Here is a 19,316-nt window from a genome sequence, read left to right on the forward strand (position 1 = left end):
TATGACATATTTCGCGTATTCGAATCGAAATGTCTGGAAGGTTTTTAGACATCAGCAACAAAGGTTTAGTTCACTGTACAAAAAGGACAACAAATATACTTGTATGTGTAGTACAAATATTTCTGAATCATGTTTAAAAGTAAACACACACAAAACATATACAGAGTGGAATGATATTTGGCTGATGTGGTACAACTCTTGCCTTGCGTAGTAAAGTGTATTACGAAGCTTACAAATCCGGACTAGTGTGTGGCATGCGGCACCACTAAAATACCACATGTATAACCACTGTTGCTTGGGACCAAAATTAAAACGTTTTTGTATTTGAATTTGAATTTTGTATTTGAATTTCTACAGTTAGGTATGTACTATAAATCGACTTTGATGTACGAGATGCATGTATATGTGCCTATGGCCTAAATACTGCTAATAAAGGAATTTATTATTATAAAGTCAGCTTATTTACTTTTTCATGTATAAAGAATGGTGCTATGGATACCAGAGAATAACTAGGGCCACCTGAGTGGAAGTTCAATTAATATTTATAAAATCCTATTTAAAGATCTGCTTTACTCACCAAATTCATTGTCAAGTTAAGACAGATTAACATTCATGACTGACATTTCTGTTAAGAAATATCCCAACTGAAGCAAGCTTTAAATGAAACAAATATGTAACAAAAAACTTTTAAATTTTTAATGCTGATTTTGGTAATCTGATATGTAATTATATAAACACCACTGATACTGTATAGGAATGTTCCACGTTGACTTTATGTAGATATGTCATATGAAAACACGCTCTTCTGTTTGAAGGAAGGTGCCAAGTCAATTTTATTTTGACATGCCATATGGAACCAAATCATTTCGTTTATAGGAATGTTACAAGTTGATTTTATTTAGATATGTCAAATTGGAACCCTATCATTCTGTTCATAGGAATATTATTTGAACACTAAAAGTATGATAAATTTTGATAAATATTATTTTTAATATTAATTAAGATTATCATTTTCTTATTTCATATAAAAATGCTTATTAACAGAGTACCTGATGTGATCATTATACATCATTATCGTATTTATCTTGATATAAATGCAAATATTTACATGCAAATCAGTTCAGATTTTTAAAAATATTTCATTCATTAAAACTGAATTTTGCATAAAATGGTTATAATATTGTTGAAATCTTGTATGTTTATGCTTTATGTCTCAATTAATCATTTTTGTCCTTTTCATCAGAAACATTCGGTTCACGTATGGTATTGGACACAATCTGGGGGACAATAAGTGAAAGCATGACAGCTACGAGAACATACACTATTCTGTACTGAGAATAAGTAGCATATAAAAGCAACAGAATAACGTCAATATAGAGCATGTAGATGACACTTGTGTACATGTTCCTCACTGGGGAAGGCTTGTCCCATGTACTGATGATAAGATAGGCCACAGAGCACAGTACACCAGCCAGTCGACTAGGGTCGTCCTCAAGTCTGTAACTAAACTTAATATGCCCCACCCAGACAATTAGAGGGGGAGCATCAAAGAGGAAAAGCCATAGCAACATGAGAAAGATGGAAAAATGAAAATTGTACAATGATATCGAGTGAAACTGCTGAGGACTTGTGTGTTCACAGGCACAGCGAAGGCGAATCAATTTTAAAAGCTGTATACAACAACAAACAGCAATGCCCAAGCTGCCACACACAAACCCGGATATTCCAATAGCTGCCAAAATCAGGCCATATTTCAACAGCTTAAAGAGGCTTGAACAAACATCAGGACAACACCATACTCGACACAAAACCTTTCCACAAACTTTCAAAACGATCTGAAAGAAGTAAACATAAAATGCAATGAACCCAAGGCCAAGCAAATAAAGAATGAGGGGTAGTCCAGAAAACCACATTCTCAGCCTTTGCAGATGTATGCTATCATCTTCAGGAAGACCCAGAGGTAACAGAAATCTGTGAACAGTTTGATGGCTGAGTAAGTATCTAATAACTAATTCCAAAGGAATAACATAATATGGCCTACTGTATTTCGCAACTGATTCTAACAATGTGGGACAAATAGTAGATTTATTTAGTGACCTTAACTGTCCAATAAAACCCATTAAAATGTTGGCAACAATAAATGCCAATAACAATGGTCCATAAAAACGAATAAACTGGCCCATACTATCCAAAATTTCTGGCTTGATAGACAGTCTGTAGTTACAACCTGGCTGTAGATACAACAAAAGTTGCACTTTCTGCTGTGTTTTCCCCCTGTAAACACTCTGTCGTTTTAAAGTAATTTCTCCAGACAACCCCTGTTTGATGAAGGCAAAGGTGTCTTCGAAGCCATCGGTCATGTGGAACTGCATTACACTGCCATCATACTCATCTGTGCTGTTGGGGCACCCTGTGGAGTCTAGATAGGCTTTATATGAGTGGAAAACACTGTTTAAACCAGACAGGGATACATCAAAGAATACAGAGTTGCTTCCCTTGAATCTGAATATCTCTTTCTTGGACAGCAAACTTCCTGGGAAGGCTGACAGGATATCCAGCAAACCTGGGAGTTTGTACGTTCTGGAGAGCTCACTCCTTCCAACAATTTCACCAGATACCACTGTTTTGTCTTCCCCACGAGGCAAAACCAAGACAACGTGTGTGAAGTCAGTTAATTCTGCCAAGTCAAGCTGAATAACCCTCTTGTTTGAATACAAGGGAGGAATCACTCTGCCTCTTTGGGCTAGGTTCAATGTATCTCCACAGTCATCTTGTCCACGTTTAATCTTACAAGCGAAGATCCAGTTATCAACTTTTGCATTGCTTGCAGCTACCAGTGTGTTCTTGTTTTTGCTGATAGGAACAGTTAGATACACAAATTTCTTTCTTTTCTCCTTTACAATAAGCCACTGCTTTGTAGTTACAGGCTCCCAGATAGCAGGTTTTATTATCTCAACCTTCTCATCCCAAACTGGGAGATACTCTCTACTTCCTGGGTTCTCCAGGAAGTGATACCGGAATACAGACATTTTGTTTTTCACATCTGCTGACTCCTGCAATGTTGACCTATTGACAATGTCAAACAACGCTCTCTCTGTGACCATGACCATCTGACGGCACCAGACTGCACATAAGTGATCTGTTGACACCCAGGCTTTCGGCACGGACATCGATGATGTACTGATGGACACATTCTGTGCTACCAGGCCATCCAAAGACGTCAAATCCTGTCGTACTTGGACATCTCTAAATCCACCACCAGTAGAAACAACAACAACATCTCTCAGCTTAGTGTTTTTGTTAGCCTTCCAGTACCCATTTACCTCCTTGTAAAACTTCCCTACAAGATAGTCTGGCACCAACACCAAACCCTGATGAGGAGTAGCTTGTGTGATGATAGTAGACACAGAGTTCGGATCAAAATTTTTCTGGGTGAACAATGCCCTGGCGATCATACCTCCCATGGAGTGACCCACAAGGATTACAGATGTCGGGGGAGACGGGGAGTCCTTGTATAGATTAAGAATTTTTCGTATACAATAGTTTACGAACTCCGTCTGCTGATACAAAACGGCGCCATGCATGCCCGATAGCTCTTCGTTTAGGTCCACTGAAAAGTAATTAAAATGGAAGAAATTGTTCATGTTTTGAGCTTTCCTTTGAGCCACAGATCCGAGGGAGCGTACTTGCTTGTAGCTTCCACCGTTGCCTGGTATGAACAATACAGGAACACCCGTCAACGCGAACTTTAATTTCTTCATCTGATGCGCGTAGTTTCCTTCTCCGTAGAAATACAGCCCGTACCTAGGGAATTGTCGCTGGAATTTCTTATTCAGTGTTATGGAGTGGTATTCGGGTTGTTCGTACATCCATGTCATTTCGCACTGGTTGTCTTCGAAATTACGAAGTACATCAATGATTCCACCGACAAGAAAAGCTAAAACCAGCAAAACCAGCACAGCACGTATGGGCGCGGCCATGTTGTTTACACTGTAGTGCCGGGTGGCCGACCTAGAGAGATCACTCCGCGCTTATATATCTGGGTCAGCCATAGCTAGAGAAGAAGACCATACGAGATCGAGCAAGACAGCGACCGCCGTCCATATGCTATATATATATATATATATATATATATATATTAATGACCGTCTTGCATTTACACGGACAAAAACGTTGGACAACACCAAAATTAGCGGATCAGAAAAAAGCCGTCCTAAATGGAACAGCCTTAGTTTAGGTCACCTTTTTACGAGCATAATATCCACGACGGACCCGTGCCGTTCTCGTTCCACCATTTCCCCCAGGTTATCCATGGTTATTGTCATTCACCTGGTGAGAAAATATAGGTCGAATTTTTCCATTTGCCAGCGAGAAATTTTTTTCAGTTTTTCAGGAAGAGCTTCACGGTGAGAGTATGTTTATCAGTTGTCTATGGCAAATCATCTGGATTGCCTATACTTACACGTACATTGTAATGCAGCCTGTATAATGATGTACTGTTTAAGTAAATCCTAATTACAATTAACCGTGGCCGAGGTGATTAGCATGCCAGCGCGGCGTAATGACCCAGGAATCTCTCAACATTGCGGCCGTTGTGAGTTTAGTCCAGCTCACGCTGGTTTCTTCTCCTACCTTACAAGGTCTCTCAGCAACCTGCGGATGGTCGTGGGTGTCCTGACTGGTAACCTTAATATTGTAAATAATGATGACCTTCGAAATCTGCTTGTGAGGGCACCCAGGTGCAGAGATCCGAGAAAGATAAGTATGAAGGTTAATAAGCAATTGTCCTAATGACGCTTGAAAACTTTGCCAAAAAATGGTGTAAACAGGAGAAGGTAGACCCTTCAGTCCTTGACACTAATTGGCTTGAGCTAGTAAAGAAAATGTTGTGTATGCAATCCACCACATTAATGTACTAATGCTCATGCGACAGCCAAAGAAGTTCTGAAGGATCCTACGGAGCGAAAGGTACCTGATGACCTTCAGAAAAAATACGTTATTGTTCCTGCGGAGAAAGCTCCTAATAATATAATATTTGTTTGCAAGAATTATTACTACCAGCTTCTTGTAGAACAGCTTAATATCACAACAAGAACTGCCGCAACATCAACGTATTCTAGAACGACCAATACTCTGCAAGAACTATGTAAAAAACATCAGTCCTGTCTCAAACAGAGGAGTGTATCCGTGCTTTCCCGTTTCACGGATATACCACAACTTTACTGGATTCCAAAATGCATAAATCTCCATACAAAGCTCGCTTTATTGCAAAATCGAGTAGCTGTACCACCAAACTTGTCTCTACTCTCTTAACGAAGAAAAATACTTCTATGCAACTGAAAAACATTCAAGCGTTAATTGTATGTGAATCCTTAAAAACTCAAACCGTCTCACTGAAGAACTAGACACCCAAATACACGTACAGTGTAAGGACATCTCTACTTGGGATTCCTCCACTCTGTTTACTACAGTTCCTCACACAGATTTAATTGATAGAATTTCATCACCAGTTGTATCGGTGTTTAATAAAACTGGTCACCGCTTCATTAACGTCAAAGGTAACAAAGCCTTCTTCAGCTCAACTACATATAATGGTTACCATTCATGCGATATTTCCACGTCCATTGAATTGTTTGCATTTCTCATTAATGACATCTATGTGAAATTCGGCGAAACCATAATCAGCAGTGTATAGGTATTCCGATGGGTACAAATTGTGTCCAACTTTTAAACGACCTATACCTATGAATACTGTTATATGCCGAAACTATTATGGAGTAATCCTCACTGGGTCCGATCTTTTTCATCCACTAAACGGTATATTGATAATCTGCCGGCTTTAAACAATCCATATACAGCAATGGTGAGGCCTTCGTGGCTCAGTTGGTTAGCGTAATGACCCAGGAGCCTCTCACCAATGCGGCTGCTGTCAGTTCAAGTCCAGCTCATGCTGGCTTTCTCTCCGGCGGAACATAGCAACCTACGGAAGGTCGTGGGTTTCCCTAGGGCTGTGCCCGGTTTCCTCCCACCATAATGCTGGCGGCCGTCTTATAAGTGAAATATTCGTTACGACATTAAATGACAAGCACTCACTCACTCACTCACTCCATCAAACACCTTCACTCCAAGTTTCTTGAGTTTTACAATGAGTACAGTTCCCTTGTAAGTAATTATGGACAGAGCGTTCAGAATCTCTGGCGCTCTGCTTCATGATTGTGTCTAATTTCACTTAACCCGGGGCTAAAGGCATAATATTCATCGTGTTGAATTAGATAGCCACGTTAGGTATATGAACGGTTGCAGTCAAAGCGCAACTTCGATATATATATTTTGTTATCGAAAACTTATACACTAGCATGGTACACGATTTGAATACAGATATCACTCAGTCGCATAGAACATACCTTGCGTCTTTCCTACATCACTGAAAACTGTTGACAGCTTCTCTTTGTATGACTCCGACGTATTTTCGTACTTTATATACTTTCTCAGTTCTTTGGCAATTTGTGTTAAACGTCGTTTTGGGAATTGGCCTTGCGAGCATTGACCCGGAGCGCCCTTATTGGTTAACGGCTGGTATACGAATGTCGGTTTCGACGCATAGATTCCTACTGCCATAATGCTGACCTTCGAATACGTCAAATATTCTTGAGTACGGCGCAAAACACAAATCAAATAAATAAATAATGTTAAGACCGCAATACCATGTACCGTTTATACACTTTATTTTCTGGACTCCTGTTGGCGTTTAAAGTAAGAATATATCATGATGGTGACTTGAGTAACACAGCCACCAACAATTATTGACCAGTACATGTAACTGAGGAACTTTCTTCATGCGCTGTTGAGGTTCAGGTCATGTTGATGGATGGAAACCAAAGATATGTAGCAGTAGATGAACAGGGCTAAAGGCCCGAAACTCGAACGAACTCAAACTTGTTATGGTGAAGCCACAAACCAAAACGGTTCACCGTACTGAACTGAAGCCTGGTGTGTGGACGGGAAAATGTTGAAGTCTAAAGCCAGACTAAACGCCACCATCATTTCGCTGAAAATGGACAATAGGCCTACAGCACAAACTCCAACCGGACGTGAAACTTGTTGTAGTGGAGCTAGAGACAAATTTTCAAATCAGTAGGCCTACAAGCAGACAAGCTATTTTTGAAGAAAATGACAGGAAAATTGTCGAAGTTCAAACGTGGACCAAATAGGCCATCAGTTTTCGAAAATGGACGACACGGCCCAAAACTTATACCTAATCTTTATCAAGATATTTAGCACATGTAACCTTTCAGTGCGTTTGACCTTTGACCTCACGATGGCCATGGCGGTATATATTGTTTATACCTCCATGCTACTACCAACATGAAAATAAGCCCCAGGTCTATATGTCACACTGTTTTTCATGCCATACATGTTGCATTATTCAGATTGATTCATGACAATCTTTTGAGTTTTTTTGTAAAGTTTGTTGAATTTCTCGTAAAACCTTAAAAGTGCTGGCATCAAATATTATGTATCATTTTAAGGTCTTCAAGTGCTTCTCATTTTTTACATATCAAAGTTCAGGTGAAGTACAGTACATGAAATATAATCCTTAAGCTCTTGAGCTAATTCCCGAAACAGAACTGCAGCAACTGATAATCTTGACAAAAGCTGTATTGAAGCAGCTCCCTGGTATATATACCTGGTGAAGGTCGGTGGTTTACAATGGTCAAACCATTTTCCTCCGCCCATAAACCCGACGGGGGCCTCCGTGGCCGAGGGGGAAAGCACGCCTGCGTTGCAAAATAATCCAGGAGCCTCCCACCAATGGGACCCCTGTGAGTTTCAAGTGCAGTACATGGGAGGGTCTTCAGCAACCTGCGGATGGTCGTGGATTCCCATAAGGTTTGCCCAATTTCCTCCGACCATAACGCTGGCTGTCGTCGTATTAGTAAAATATTCTTGAGTACAGCGTAAAATATCAATCAAATAAATGAACCTGAGCATCACATACATGTAAGTGAAAAATTCTTGAGTACTGACCAATTACTGAGCCAGACCTGTACATATATAGACACTATTGTGCTGAATTGTGGGTACTGTGTAATATAAATGAAGAATGAAGTCAAAACCAAGACACCATTGTCAAGATTTAACTTAACAATATTTATCATATTCTGAAATGCAAGAGAAATATCAGGAATGCCTGCTGATGGATGAAGTATAGAAAATTGTGTAGTTCATGAAGAGATACAGTAGTTGACTAATAAAAGCAAAATATACATAAACAGTTCTTAAAACATTTCTCAGATAGATGTACTTTGAAGTGGATTATATTCATATATATATATATATAGATAGATATTAATTAGCCAATAAAAATTTAAACCATGTACTAAAATGAAGTCAGTGTACAGTTCAGACTGAAAGATATGAGTTTGCAAGAATATACATTATACATGTACATAAAAAGTGAATGTTATTCAGATCAACGTTGGACAAAACAACATAATATATAGTATACAGAACCACTTTTCATAAACTTGTTCTCCTCAGCATGTTAAATCTCTTACAGGTGAAATAAATAAAGCCTGAGAATATCATGATCTGAAATAAAGAGCTAGGACAATTTTCTGAGTTTTAAGTCTTTTATGCCTGTTGAGATTTCAGTTGGCCTTCAATAACACTAGCAAACAAGTCACAAAATCCAGTAAATCCAGGGGTAAGTTTTACATACACATGTAATACACAAGTAATGTTACTCTGAGAAAAATCTTGCCATCCACTGATGAGTGCTAAGCTGAAATAAAGCTGTCATTTTATCTGAGTAACACTGCTCATGTAAAACAAGTTCCAAGTGGGGTGGTTTTGTTTGCTCTTTTTTTTTTTTCTTTTTTTTTTTTGGTGGAGGGGGAGGGATATTTTCTTGTGCAAGAATGAAGGGTAAAAGGAACAAGAATTTGACAGTACAGGCTTAACCGTGATGACTTCTGAACAGTGATGAACACGTAACTGGATTACACAAACACAAACATCGCACATATATTCACAATTACAGGTAATTTGAAGGTAAATAATAAAAAAAGAGTTTGATCTGGCAAGATGAATGTGGGATGCAGTTCACGTAATGCAAAATCCCACTCCTTAACATGAATCTTCAACAAAAATCACTAAAGTGCGATGTTGCCTTCCATGAATTTTACTGCAAGATTGTGCACGAAGACAGAAAACGTTACTTGTAAAACATTAGGAAATCAAGGCACACATTTATGTCTCAAAAATGAAGCCTGAGCTGCATCATTAAAAGCTAATGTACAGGTTTCACATATATTTATCGAAGACAATAAAAAAACAATGTAGAAAAGTATACAAAACAGGTTTTGACAGAGACTCAAGTTCCACTGACTGGCACGACAGGAAGCACCTGGCACACTGTATTATACTTACACACATAGATGTGTGACAGGCTGTATGCAATTTTTATCCATAACACAAACCAGTTTACATGTGGAAACAAAGGTGACAAACTTTGGTAAGACATAGTTGCATGAAGTAAATACATATGGAGGATACCAATCCAGATGCGCGTGCAAGTACTTGGATAGCAGCTTTACCATAGAATTCTGTCACAGAAAGGTTTCTAAACACTTAAAGGCCATGGAAATAGTGATCACCGATTCTTTCCTTAATCAACTGCTTCACAATGGTGAAAAAAAAAAAAAAAAAAGCCTAACCCAAATCATGAGGTATGAACAGACATATATCACAACTTAGTTGTTTCAACAGAGTGCTCGGAAATGGCCGGATTGAAAATGGTCGGTCTGTTTTGTCATTTAAATATTTATTTAATTTTATTTGTTGTGGCTCCTATATACAGTAACTATTGCATGGGTTTGTCACACAGTTGTTGATGATATATGTGTAAAGATAAGCTGGCAATTGATGACAACTGATATCGATTTTTAAGTAAAATTACACCCAAACAATTGGTTTTCTTTTTTTTTTTTTTTTGAAAGTGCAACAAGGATCATACAAAGAGTTATGAGAATACTTAAAAAAGTGTGATTCATGTCAGCTGAGAATATCTATATATTTTGTTTTTCAATGACACATGTGAAGGAAACTGGAGAGATTGGAGTTTATTCAAGGTGGGGATAGTTGGGATATTAACGGGAAATGATCTTTCACCAGTTGTCTCCCTTAGCTCCATGAGCCATCTGTGATAACTTTTTTTCTGTTGGTTCAAAATTCGAGCCATATATTTAATTGTGATGTACCCGAATTAAATAGCAAATGCTACCAAACCAATTACGCAAGACTTGCCAATGCCACATGCCTTGTTTCAATACATCGATGTGAATGCACAGTGTGATACAGACACAGATGAGTCAGAGTACTGGTAAGCTTAAATTGTACACAGCAGTGTGCTTCTGTATATATTATACAGGAGATTTCTTGTTGAGAAAGTTCCCATTCAACAAAATGCTGCAGATGGTTTGGACATTTGCTTTAATTACATGATATGTCACTTACCTCATATCATTTTTGCAAACAGTTTGTTCGTGTTTAAAACAAACACAATTTTCATGTTTATCCATGCAAGTCAATTAGAATAAAATTTCTCTGTTCTCATGTTTTGATTTTTTTACCACTGTATTAAATATCAGGTATTTACCCTGTCAGCCTATCAGTTCGTTACTTCTGAAGACAGGACATATCCAAAAAGAAGGAAAACAGTTCCAACTGGCAGTTAGCATCTGAGGTTTACACGTATATTAAACATACACATAATATTTCATTTTAGGAATTCACAGGTTTCACAAAATTGAGCACACGATGTTGAGAAATTCTTTATCGGTTTGTAATCATGTAATTTCGCTTGTGGTGTTAGCAACACCAAGCTCAAGTAAACGCGTTAAAAATTAGAAACTTCCGAAACTCTCTTCTCCTTTAACAAATCAATCCAAAGCTATATACATGTACTTTTTTGTTTTTTTTCCTATGTCACACTTTTCAGTGCCCATAAAACACTGAGGTAGCACACAAGCACTGCAGCATTACGCCAGAAAACAACATATTTTGACTGCGCTTAGGAGTTCTTTAACAAAACTTCAATCTCAGTATATCATTACACGAGAAAAAGGACCAGTTCTTTCTACACTACCATATATGATTTCCCCACATAAGTAGACTGGTTATATAACAGTATTTCACTCCAATGCATGATGGAACAAAATATGTCTATTGACCATAGTATTAGCCAGTACTGATGAAGCGACTGTGGGATTGTGATGACTGACAAAGCAGGACTTCAGAGTTCCTCCAGAATACTGACGAGGTTGTCCACCCCACGCAGGTAGCCATCCTCATGGTTGCCCTCCTTCCACTCTGACCGGTGGTCAATATGAACCCCGTCTGGTAATGGAGTGGTCTTCCCAAAGTCTATCATCCAGATATTTCCATGGCCTGATGCATCATGGACAAATAGCAGGGAGCTGCCTACTAACTGTAACAGGCCAAAACAGAGAATATCACACAAAGAACAAAGGATAACTGACAAAGACCACAGCATAAATATGTGATTTTTCTTTTGCGTTTTCCAATAAACAAATGTGACATGGAAAGAGAACCAAGGATTTTGCCTGTGTGTAATTAAACATTAGAACTTTGTTAAAATCTTCTCAAGGATGGGGGCATTTGTGTTGACCATTAACAAAGTGACCATCAAGTTGACGCCAATGTCAGGTTTATGTTTAATTTTTGAGAAATCACCTCCTTAAACAAACTTTTTCATACATAAATTTTGAAGATATAACAGAAACACACACCAAATGCATCTAGCAATGAAGAACGTGATGAGCAGGAATAACTGTTGACAAACCTCATGTTTAGCAAAGAACTCCGATGTTTCTTGAGTGGCCCGAATTGCCTTCAATCGCCTCAGGTATTTACCCTGGTTAAGAAAACAACAACTGGTTAAACTAAAGAAAACCCCATAGTCTATAGGAAGTTTATTTATTTATTTGATTGGTGTTTTACGCCATACTCAATAATATTTCACTTATACGATGGCAGCCAGCATTGTGGTGGGAGGAAACCTGACAGAGCCCGGGGAGCCCACGACCATCTGTAGGTTGACTATAGGAAATAGACAATCACATATGTACATGTACAAGCTGCTTAAATTGTCCCTAACTGCAGCACTACCCTCACAAAAACATGAACTTCTTTTTTTTCTCAGTATTTATTTCTCATTCTTTTTTATTTCTTATCTTTTATTGTGGAATTTTGCAAAAATTCTAAAATACAGAATGAGCAATAAGTACAAAATAAAGTCTTCACCACTAAGATCTCATGCCTCATGCACTAAGAGCCAACAATCTGTAAATCTCAAACAATTTTATAACACTCACCACTAATGTTTTATCTTCACCAATAAAAGACTTCAGGGCTTCCTTCACTTGCTCTCTGGTGCGTGTTGTTTTGAAATCTTTAGAAGAGCTCCCATCTCCTTTCTAGAAACAAGGAAACTACTGCTTAAGACATGAATAAAGTTGGCTTTCACAAAAGTGTCCACCGAAAATTGGAAACAACATTTAATAAAACATCATTAAAATCAACAAAATCTACATGATAGCACAGTATCAAGCTTAAGAATATATTAAAGTTTGCTCGTTAAGAAGTCAAAATGTCTTTCTCAACAGCCTCTAATTAAATGGCATTCTAAGAGCACAAACCTCTGCCCCAGCAAAATGTACAAATTCCTTCAATCACTAGAGAAAGTGATAATACTCTCAATATCTAATCCTGTGCTATATCTAGAGAAAGTGATAATACTCTCCACATCTAATCCTGTGCTCTATCTAGAGAAAGTGATAATACTCTCCACATCTAATCCTGTGCTCTATCTAGAGAAAGTGATAATACTCTCCACATCTAATCCTGTGCTCTATCTAGAGAAAGTGATAATACTCTCAACATCTAATCCTGTACTCTATCTAGAGAAAGTGATAATACTCTCAACATCTAATCCTGTGCTATATCTAAATCACTCACATGGCATGGTAACCCATTCCACGTGAGTAATGTAAAGGGGAACTCTAAATTTGTGGTCAGCTGTTAATTAATGCCCTGCTGTATGTCAGGACTAACTGAAAAAAATCTTAATTGCAACAAATCGTTAAAATATTCCGGCTCTGATCCACACCACTTCTAATATTTAATGGAATGCCACGTGTGCACGAAATTTCCTGGAAATCAGGTGTGATTTTTTTTCACATGAAGTTGCAGACTGACAATCAGGCAAATAAACGTCAGCGAAAAACATAACCTCCTTCGCTAGAGATCATGAAGTGTTTTCTACCTTGATACCCTCTATCCTGAAGCAGAGACTGGATGAGGAGCTGATCGTCTCTCTCCACTGCATGTAACGAGGCTTGGTTATAGCCCCCGCAGCACGTTCTTCTGGGGTGGGGGCGTCAGGGCATATGTCCACCATCTTCTGGTACATGTCCTAAAACAAACACGCTCATAGTTGAGAAAATGATTGATGTATTAAAATACAACATTTCAGTCTAGGATCATACAGCAGTAAACAGAATTTTAAAAGGGGTTACAAATAGAACATGATTATGGGTTACCGTAATAACCGCAAAACATTGACCACCTGAATAATCAACCACCGGCAATCATCAATGGATATACGTGATTCCCTCCTATGATGAATTTCATCTGTGCTGCCACAGTATGAAAATACTGCTGGTCGCTGCTCACCTGGACATTGACTGACTTGGAGAACCTAAGTATCTAGCATAGTGATGTCAACAGTATGCAGAGAAACCGCCTTAACTGGAAAATTATATCAGGAAAACATGATGGGTTAAACTATTTTCTGCTGTCCTTGGTGGTGGTGTTGTAGCAAACTTGCCACTCTGACGTCTGGGTTATTTATGATAGGTTCATTCAGTTGTAGTCATAATCTGCAGGATCCGCTGTTCTTACCGTCTACTTTCCAGACCTAGTATTTTACCCCAAAAATAATCTGGAGTCTTGTGACATTTACGACTGAGATTGTAAAATACAAAACATTTATGTTTCAGAAAATATAGTCACTTGTAAATTCATGCCAAGATGCTACTGAAATGATTGTATCTTGCACCACACTGTCCCACCGAATTTAATGGGGAAAAAAACACAGGCAATGCGAGACACTTGTTTGCCACAGAACACTCACGCCTTACCAATACAGACCAGCTGATATGCAAATCGTGACTTCACACTGCTCTGGACGTAGCCTTTGAAGTTCCAACATTTGTGGAACCTGTCAATCACAGCAGAGACCCAAACGGACTACGTGTTGTTTTAGTAACTCTTTTCAATTCTTCCCACAATAAACAGATAAAGTGTTCTAAACATCATCAAAATACATCTACCGGTAAATGACTTTATGTTGGCTTTACTGAACAAGGTTTACTTTACAAGGTCAAACTTAAACGTCACAAGAAAATGTAAACATTTCACTGCTCACAGGACGGTGTATAAAATTATGAATTCCCCTTTTCTGCTCAAAATTTCATTGGAGATCTCACAATCGTGATGACTTATTATTCCAAGGGGCATGTCAATGAAAGTAAGTTCCTCTCATTGGCCAGTGTTGAATTCTGTAAGCTTCTGTAAGTCACTTGCACAGACATTTACGCACATGTGACTGAGTTATGGGTAGCATGGCTTTGCATTAATACAATGTTTAAAAATTGTTGCAATATGAAGCTGATATAAGGCACCAATTTCCAAACACGCGAATACAATGTTTAACCGATTCCTCTTTATCATTGCCCTGTTATAAAAATGGGATATAGGGAATGTTACAGTTTATCTTTACAGGAACAGAGTGGGGTGTCATATATATACATTTTAACTGCAAAGCCTTTAGTGTTAAATGTTAAAACCAAAAAAATTGATCACACAGAAGATCCTTGACATAAGCACCGACCTACTCATAATTTATCATGAAGTTGTCAAAGCATCATAAAGGCAACACTTTTAATCTTGCTTTAGCATGCGGTCATCTGATTCTCTGTCAATCCCATCCATAGTTTTGTAAACAGAAATATGCAATTCAGCAAAGGAGTTCCTTCAGGGGAATATATACGTACAGTTTTGTCAAGATACAAGCCATTTACATTGGATGTTACTGATGTACAGGCATGTCAATCAGCTGACACAACAATGCGAGAAAGCAGTTTTAAACTTTCCCGTGTACTTTACGGGAGCTTGACCAAAGATACTTATCAGTCAAATCTTCATGGCTGAAATACATTTGTATGCCGATTTGTTGCATTTATTTATTCAAATATTTCCTGTCATTACAGTAATCCACAAACCATTATTTTCAGTCAAAACACTTTTATTATAGATTTGTAAAGCAATATTTTAGGTCCCAGAGTTACTTTTTATGAAATAACAAAAAATTCTTCATGCATACCTTTTTCTTTAATGCTACAGTATTATGATGGTACCTGGTCTTTTTTACAGGCATTACAAAAATCATATTGGTCATGTTCACTTAACATATACAAGTAATACATACACATAAATGCATTAATTTAACTATGTTTTACAGCTATCTGATGCTTGTCACACAAACATCCAGCTAGCGGCATTTAATTAAATCAGTAATATAGTAAGAAAATGTTTCATAAAGAGCAAATAAAACTGACCTTCCTAAGTTTGGGATTTTGTCTAGCCTTCTCTAACTCATCCTCCAGATACGTCCTCACTCCCATCTTGACATCCATGACACATGGGGATTTGAACCCTGCCAACAGGTCCTGCATCAGCACATAGGCTTAGCTCAGTCAAGGTCATTTTTGCTTAGTGACACATCTATAAACATTTCAATTCCTCAGACACATACAATGCTGATTCAATCTTGGAAAATCTCACATAAATAAAGGAACAAATACCAATATATAAACAAATTCCAATAAATAAATAAACACATTGCAATAAATAAATAAACACATTGCAATAAATAAATAAACACATTGCAATAAAAAGCAATGGCTAAAAGTTAAGACCATTATGCATATGTACATGTATATGGACGTGTAAATTTTACTGAAGAACATGTTTTAATTTATCACAGATTTTGTTTTAGGGTAAAAGGATACTTTCTCCATCTTTTTCCAAATCTCCGCGATATTCCGGGACATATGGCCTAAGAATGTCAGCCATCAACAAGGGCAGACTTTTGTGTTCCTTCTGGTTGAGTTTCTTCAAGATGGCTCCATCTTCACCAGCCAGGAAGTTACCTGTGAACATACATGTCACAAAATCATAAATGTCATAGCAAAACAGCCCGAAACTCGAACATGAGCTGTAGCTGGTCAAGATGAAGCCATCGTGTTTCAATATAAAAGCATAAAGTGTAATGATTTTGTGACTGACAGCTGAGTGGTATTCAAACCTGCAGTGCCATAAATTAACAAATGGGGATTAATAAATGATGTCAATGACACCTGTATGTAGAGTGGAAATACAGCAGAGCCAAGAAGAAACCAAATCACTTTGATCAGTACATGTACCTTTACATGACACTGTCATGTACATGCACCTGATTCTGCAGTAATAACTGCAAATCAAATCAATTATCAATGTTTCTTTTTGATTTAATTATTATCATCTTCTGGCTTCATCCTGACCACAGGTTTTGCCACAGTCAGAATATGTGAAAAAAATATTTACACAATATCAGAGTGTATGAACTGAAATCTTAGACCTGAACTCAGCTTTCAAGGTTGATCAATCTACTGCACAATAAAATACTGATGTCAAACAAGTCAGAATGAATTAGAGGGATCTTTCCCCCCTTTATGTTCAGCCCGGTATTACATACCAAGGGACTGTACCCACCCTTATGTCCAGCCAGGTATTACATACCAAGGGACTGTACCCACCTTTATGTCCAGCCAAGTATTACATACCAAGGGACTGTACCCACCCTTATGTCCAGCCAGGTATTACATACCAAGGGACTGTACCCACCTTCATGTCCAGCCAGGTATTACATACCCAGGGACTGTAACCGCCTTTATGTCAAGCCAGGTATTACATACCAAGGGACTGTACCCACCTTTATGTCCAACCAGGTATTACATACCCAGGGACTGTAACCGCCTTTATGTCCAGCCAGGTATTACAGTCTACGAAGGCACCCACTTTTATACATGTATTTCCATTCAGCCAAGCATCGTGTTACATTTGCATGTACATGCCAAGGGAATACCACCTTTATCTCCTGCCAGGTATTACATACTGAGGGATTACCCACCTTTATGTCCTGTCAGGTATTACATACTGAGGGATTACCCACCTTTATGTCCTGCCAGGTATTACATACTGAGGGATTACCCACCTTTATGTCCTGCCAGGTATTACATATCAAGGGATTACCCATCTTTATGTCCTGCCAGGTATTACATACCAAGGGATTACCCATCTTTATGTCCTGTCAGGTATTACATACCAAGGGATTACCCACCTTTATGTCCTGCAAGGTGTTACATACCAAGGGATTACCCACCTTTATGTCCTGCCAGGTATTACATACCAAAGGATTACCCACCTTTATGTCCTGCCAGGTATTATATACCAAGGGATTACCCACCTTTATGTCCTGCCAGGTATTACATACCAAAGGATTACCCACCTTTATGTCCTGCCAGCTGAACCCAGGGATAACGATGCTTCTTGAAGTGCTGAACAAAAGGGGTCCAATGGATGACATTTTTAATCTTCTTCCAGGAACTTTGCTGTAATAGAAGATGATGAGGAATAAAACACTTTGACTATGGACAAATGAAAAATCATTAAACAATATTCTGTAAATACCAGCCTCAGATATTCATGAAAAAGAGTATAAGAAACAGTTGGACTGCTATTTATACAGACATGTATAAATCATGTAGCCTGTAATACCCGATATGGTAGTTACTATGGAAGCGCGATATTTGACATATTGCCGCTGTAAGCCTACTTCGTTTCAGTGTAGCACAGAACAACGGCATAGCTAACACTCGATCTATGTTTTCAGAACGACATATATAAAAAATAAGCATGGGGCATGCTGAAGTACGCTCAGGTCTGCTGACATCGATGTAAGTATCAGCCGGTCAAGTTGAGATCCAATGCCAGCAACAGCTAGCCCTATAGGCCTTTCACCTACGTTGACACCCGTACCTCATCAGTCCCTTAAGTTACCCTCGCGTTCACAAGTACATGTCTATACAAAACAGCTTAATTCTGACGAAATTCATGACGATACTCTTGATCATGACTTAGACATACAGCATATGTCTGATGATTTTTTACTCATCATCTACATAGGAACAATCAGCGTTGACATTATACATGTAGTTATAAAGTGGGCTTCACCAACATCATCGAAAATGAGAAGTGACAAAAGGCAACTCTCAGACTGTCTGTCGATAAACAAAACTCATACCCATAAAACTGAAAGCGTTTTCGTTATAAATATAATTACCTTGTGAGTGCTACTGGACACTTATTTTTCGCCATAGTAACTACCATTCAATTTTAATCACAAGTTTTCTGTTTCATATTCCTTCACAAGTCCGCCCGCTAGAAAGTGAAGGGTATACATGCAAATGAGGATGCGTGTCATAGTGTGACGTCATAGCTTGCATGGGTTATCAACAGATGTGACTCGTATCGGGTCTGTGGGAGACATCGGTGTGGAAAACATTAACCACCCACCACCCACTTCTTAATAGATTTCATACAACTTAAGAGCTCTTTGGGATAAAAAATTTGTTATCATGGTTGGCTGAGAGGGCATATTTATGAAGTACTTACATGGTGAGAGTGGAAATTGATAGTGATTGAGCCAATCACTTCCACACTCACCACGTAAACACTTTGTATCCCACCTCAACCAACCATGTTAACTAGTAATGCATATGTAGGTACAGGTTGGGTAAATGTAGCATGCCTGAGAATGAAACAAGGTCAAGTATATTGTAGTGTACACAAATGGCTACAGGGTCCTAGAGCACCTCACACCCACACATCTCCACACTCAACTATCCACCTCTGCTTAACAAGCCTGGAGTACCCTAGACACAATATATACAAACAGGCACTGCTTCTAGTCCAGCACTGTTTCTTTTTTGTTTCTTTGGGAGTCCAAACAGTGTTCCAGAGCTAAAAGGGCTCTAGATAAGGCCCTGATTGCAAGTATTAAAAAAGCCTCTTGAGCTACAGTACAGAATAATGTATCTAAAACATATGGGTAAAGGGTAATATACTAG

The 19,316-nt window shown here is 38.4% G+C and overlaps 2 protein-coding genes across 3 annotated transcripts in view; both read right to left on the reverse strand.

Moving 5' to 3' along the window:
• Nucleotides 1-1,126: 1,126 nt before the first annotated feature.
• On the reverse strand, nt 1,127-3,980 carry LOC135468370 (GPI inositol-deacylase-like). The gene has a single exon (XM_064746584.1). It carries the CDS (start codon nt 3,978-3,980, stop codon nt 1,218-1,220), a length of 2,763 nt encoding a protein of 920 aa, XP_064602654.1. The 3' UTR covers nt 1,127-1,217.
• Nucleotides 3,981-8,354: 4,374 nt separating this feature from the next.
• LOC135469082 (inositol-trisphosphate 3-kinase A-like) overlaps nt 8,355-19,316 on the reverse strand; it is a 36,981-nt gene continuing 26,019 nt past the window's right edge. For both annotated transcript variants that reach the window (XM_064747606.1, XM_064747607.1), the window contains 7 exons: nt 17,696-17,798; nt 16,158-16,298; nt 15,705-15,832; nt 13,349-13,498; nt 12,399-12,500; nt 11,867-11,938; nt 8,355-11,491 (listed from right to left, as the gene is read on the reverse strand). In XM_064747606.1, the coding sequence (XP_064603676.1) occupies nt 11,297-11,491; nt 11,867-11,938; nt 12,399-12,500; nt 13,349-13,498; nt 15,705-15,832; nt 16,158-16,298; nt 17,696-17,798 (891 nt within the window). In that variant the 3' untranslated portion in view covers nt 8,355-11,296. The remainder of the gene's footprint in view (nt 11,492-11,866; nt 11,939-12,398; nt 12,501-13,348; nt 13,499-15,704; nt 15,833-16,157; nt 16,299-17,695; nt 17,799-19,316) is intronic.

The sequence above is a fragment of the Liolophura sinensis genome, chromosome 6 (assembly GCF_032854445.1).
Source record: "Liolophura sinensis isolate JHLJ2023 chromosome 6, CUHK_Ljap_v2, whole genome shotgun sequence".
Classification (NCBI taxonomy): Eukaryota; Metazoa; Mollusca; class Polyplacophora; order Chitonida; family Chitonidae; genus Liolophura; species Liolophura sinensis.